This window comes from Zonotrichia albicollis, chromosome 24 (assembly GCF_047830755.1).
Source record: "Zonotrichia albicollis isolate bZonAlb1 chromosome 24, bZonAlb1.hap1, whole genome shotgun sequence".
NCBI lineage: Eukaryota > Metazoa > Chordata > Aves > Passeriformes > Passerellidae > Zonotrichia > Zonotrichia albicollis.
Genome location: NC_133842.1, coordinates 7019589 through 7022392, shown reverse-complemented (window position 1 = coordinate 7022392; position 2804 = coordinate 7019589). Strand labels below are relative to the sequence as shown.

The following is a 2804-nucleotide window of genomic DNA, read 5'->3' as shown; positions in this document are numbered from 1 at the left end:
GGCTGGCAATGAGCCCACTCTGCTGACTTTGGGAAAGGCAGGAGCCACTTTGTGTGCCAGGGATCCCTCTGCTCTCAGCGGTGTCTCCTGGCTGTCCAGGGTAACACGGGAGTGGATCTCAGAAAGGTGCAAGTGCAGGGCAGCTGGAACAGGAGAGAGGGACAGAGCAGCTCCCCTCAGTCTGCACTAAGCCTCAGGCAATCCTCCTGCCTCCCTGGAGAATCTGTTCTCCCCAGGTGCAGCGGAATCCCTTGTTCTGCCTTCTGTTATCCCCATCCCTTCACCCAGGCAGCTCCTCTGATTTAGCTGAACATTCATTATCCAAGTCCCAACACCGGGACTGGCCCCGCCCTCACTGTTCCTCTGCACTGAGTGGGGGTCAGGGCTTACTCCCAGATGCCCTGCAGGTCAAGGTCCAGCTCCTCACACAACATTGGACAGCAGAAATCAGAACTCCAGCAACAGAGCTGAAAGAAGATCTGCAAGACATGGACAGGGGAGTTGTTTAGTGGCAGGAGTGGGTATGTGAGAAAGGGCTTTGACTTTTCTGCGAGAAATGTCCCCTCAATTGTCACTGTCATTCCTCCTTCTGTAGGTTGAAATGTGCAAACACAGCAAATGTCCAACAGCAGCTCCATCAGGCACTTCCTCCTGCTGGCATTGGCAGACACGCGGCAACTGCAGCTCCTGCACTTCTGCCTCTTGCTGGGCATCTCCCTGGCTGCCCTCCTGGGCAACGGCCTCATCATCAGCGCCGTAGCCTGCAGCCACCGCCTGCACACGCCCATGTTCTTCTTCCTGCTCAACCTGGCCCTCAGTGACCTGGGCTCCATCTGCACCACTGTCCCCAAAGCCATGCACAATTGCATCTGGGACACCAGGAACATCTCCTATGCTGGATGTGCTGCCCAAGTCTTTTTTTTTGATTTCTTCACTGCAACAGAATTTTATCTTCTGACCATCATGTGCTACGACCGCTACGTGTCCATCTGCAAACCCCTGCACTACGGGACCCTCCTGGGCAGCAGAGCTTGTGCCCACATGGCAGCAGCTGCCTGGGCCAGTGCCTTTCTCAATGCTCTGCTGCAAACAGTCAATGCATTTTCCCTGCCCCTGTGCCATGGCAATGCCCTGGGCCAGTTCTTCTGTGAAATCCCACAGATCTTCAAGCTCTCCTGCTCACAATCCTATCTCAGGAAATTTGGGCCCATTGTGTTTTCCATCTCTTTAGCATTTGTCTGTTTTGTGTTCATTGTTTTCTCCTATGTGCAGATCTTCAGAGCTGTGCTGAGGATCCCCTCTGAGCAGGGACGGCATAAAGCCTTTTCCACCTGCCTCCCTCACCTGGCTGTGCTCTCTCTGTTCCTCAGCACTGGCACATTTGCCTACCTGAAGCCCCCCTCCATGTCCTCCCCATCCCTGGATGTGGCCCTGTCAGTTCTGTACTCGGTGGTGCCTCCAGCCCTGAACCCCCTCATCTACAGCCTGAGGAACCAGGAGCTCAAGGCTGCAGTGTGCAGACTGATGACTGGATAGTTTCACATGCATTAAACTGCTGGCCAATTTCTGCAAATCACTTGTAATAAAAGTCATCTTTGATACTTCTTCCGGCTTTAATTTTGGAGTTCCTTTTGTTTTGGTTATTTTTTCTTTTTTTTTGTTTTAATAAACAACCAAAAAATGTAATTATTGCTGCCATTTCTCATTTTGTGTTTCTCCACTTTCCCGTGGCCACAGACTGTGTCAATGAAGGGGTGCACTCTTCGTGTCTTTAAATAAAATTAAGGATCTCCCAGCAAAGTTTTTTGCAGAGATGCCCTTTTGTTGCCTTCTCTGGAGCTGCAATGTCTGTGTGCAGAGCTGGGGCAGATCAGGGCTGGCACAGCAGCTGTGCCCAGCAGCAGCAGCACTTGGTGTTGCCAGTGCTGCTGCCGTGGCCCTGCCCCGCTGCCCTGGTGGCCCTGGTGTTGCTGCAGGGCCTGAGTGCTCTCGGGGCCGGGCACAGTCCTGGGGGTGGCAGTGCCGGGGCTGCAGCAGGGACAGGCCATGGGCACTGCTGGGGCAGCGCTGATGCCTCAGCCCAGGGCCTGGGGGCTCCAGGCTCCTTGCCCAGGCTCTCTCAAGAACACGCCGAGGCCAATGGTCAGCAGAGAAAAGCCCTGTAGGCAGCCCATTGCTGTTAGTGTGGGGACATGAACCTGAGGGAGCACAAATGCCATCAACCCCTGGGGCCAGCAAGTGCTGGGGGACACCAGGGAAAGCACTCAGCTTTGTCCTGGCCTCTGCACTCAGCCAGAAAGTTTGTTCCCATCAGCTGGGAGTTTCCTGTCCCACTGCAGATGCTGTTGCTCAGAGCCAGGGCTGCCTGGCAGCCACCCCCAACATGCCCTGAGCATTTCCTTTGTGCCACCTTTGCTTTCTTTGCTTCTCCTGATACAAATTTCATCTTATTGCCCAGCCCTGTTCCCTGCCCTGCCAACAGCCCATCCCTATTTGCCCTTTCCTCTCTGGCTCCACTCCCCACTGCAGTTCCTGACTTGGCCCCATGGGAACGTCCCTTGGGCAGCAGGATCATCCTACAAGTGCTGCAGGAACTGTCTGCAGGCTCCTGCAGTGCCTGGTGCTGCTCCCTTGCCAGAGACACCCCAGGCCAGGGGGGCACATCTGGGCTGCTGTGTCTGGCTCTGGGGCTCCCTGTTCTGGGCAGTGAGGAGGAGCTGCAGAGGCTCTGCAGGACTGACAGGATGGGCTTTGGGGCTGGCAGGAGAAGCTGAGGGACCTGGGCTGCTGGAGCTTCTCAAGAG

General features: G+C 55.3%; 1 protein-coding gene across 1 annotated transcript; it reads left to right on the top strand.

Moving 5' to 3' along the window:
* Positions 1-618: 618 nt before the first annotated feature.
* On the top strand, positions 619-1536 carry LOC141731648 (olfactory receptor 14J1-like). Its single transcript, XM_074558062.1, has one exon. It carries the CDS (start codon positions 619-621, stop codon positions 1534-1536), a length of 918 nt encoding a protein of 305 aa, XP_074414163.1.
* Positions 1537-2804: the final 1268 nt, after the last annotated feature.

Bases quoted from the DNA above. Each gene is read 5' to 3' on its own strand.
- LOC141731648 (XM_074558062.1), top strand. From the start codon at position 619: ATGTCCAACAGCAGCTCCATCAGGCACTTCCTCCTGCTGGCATTGGCA.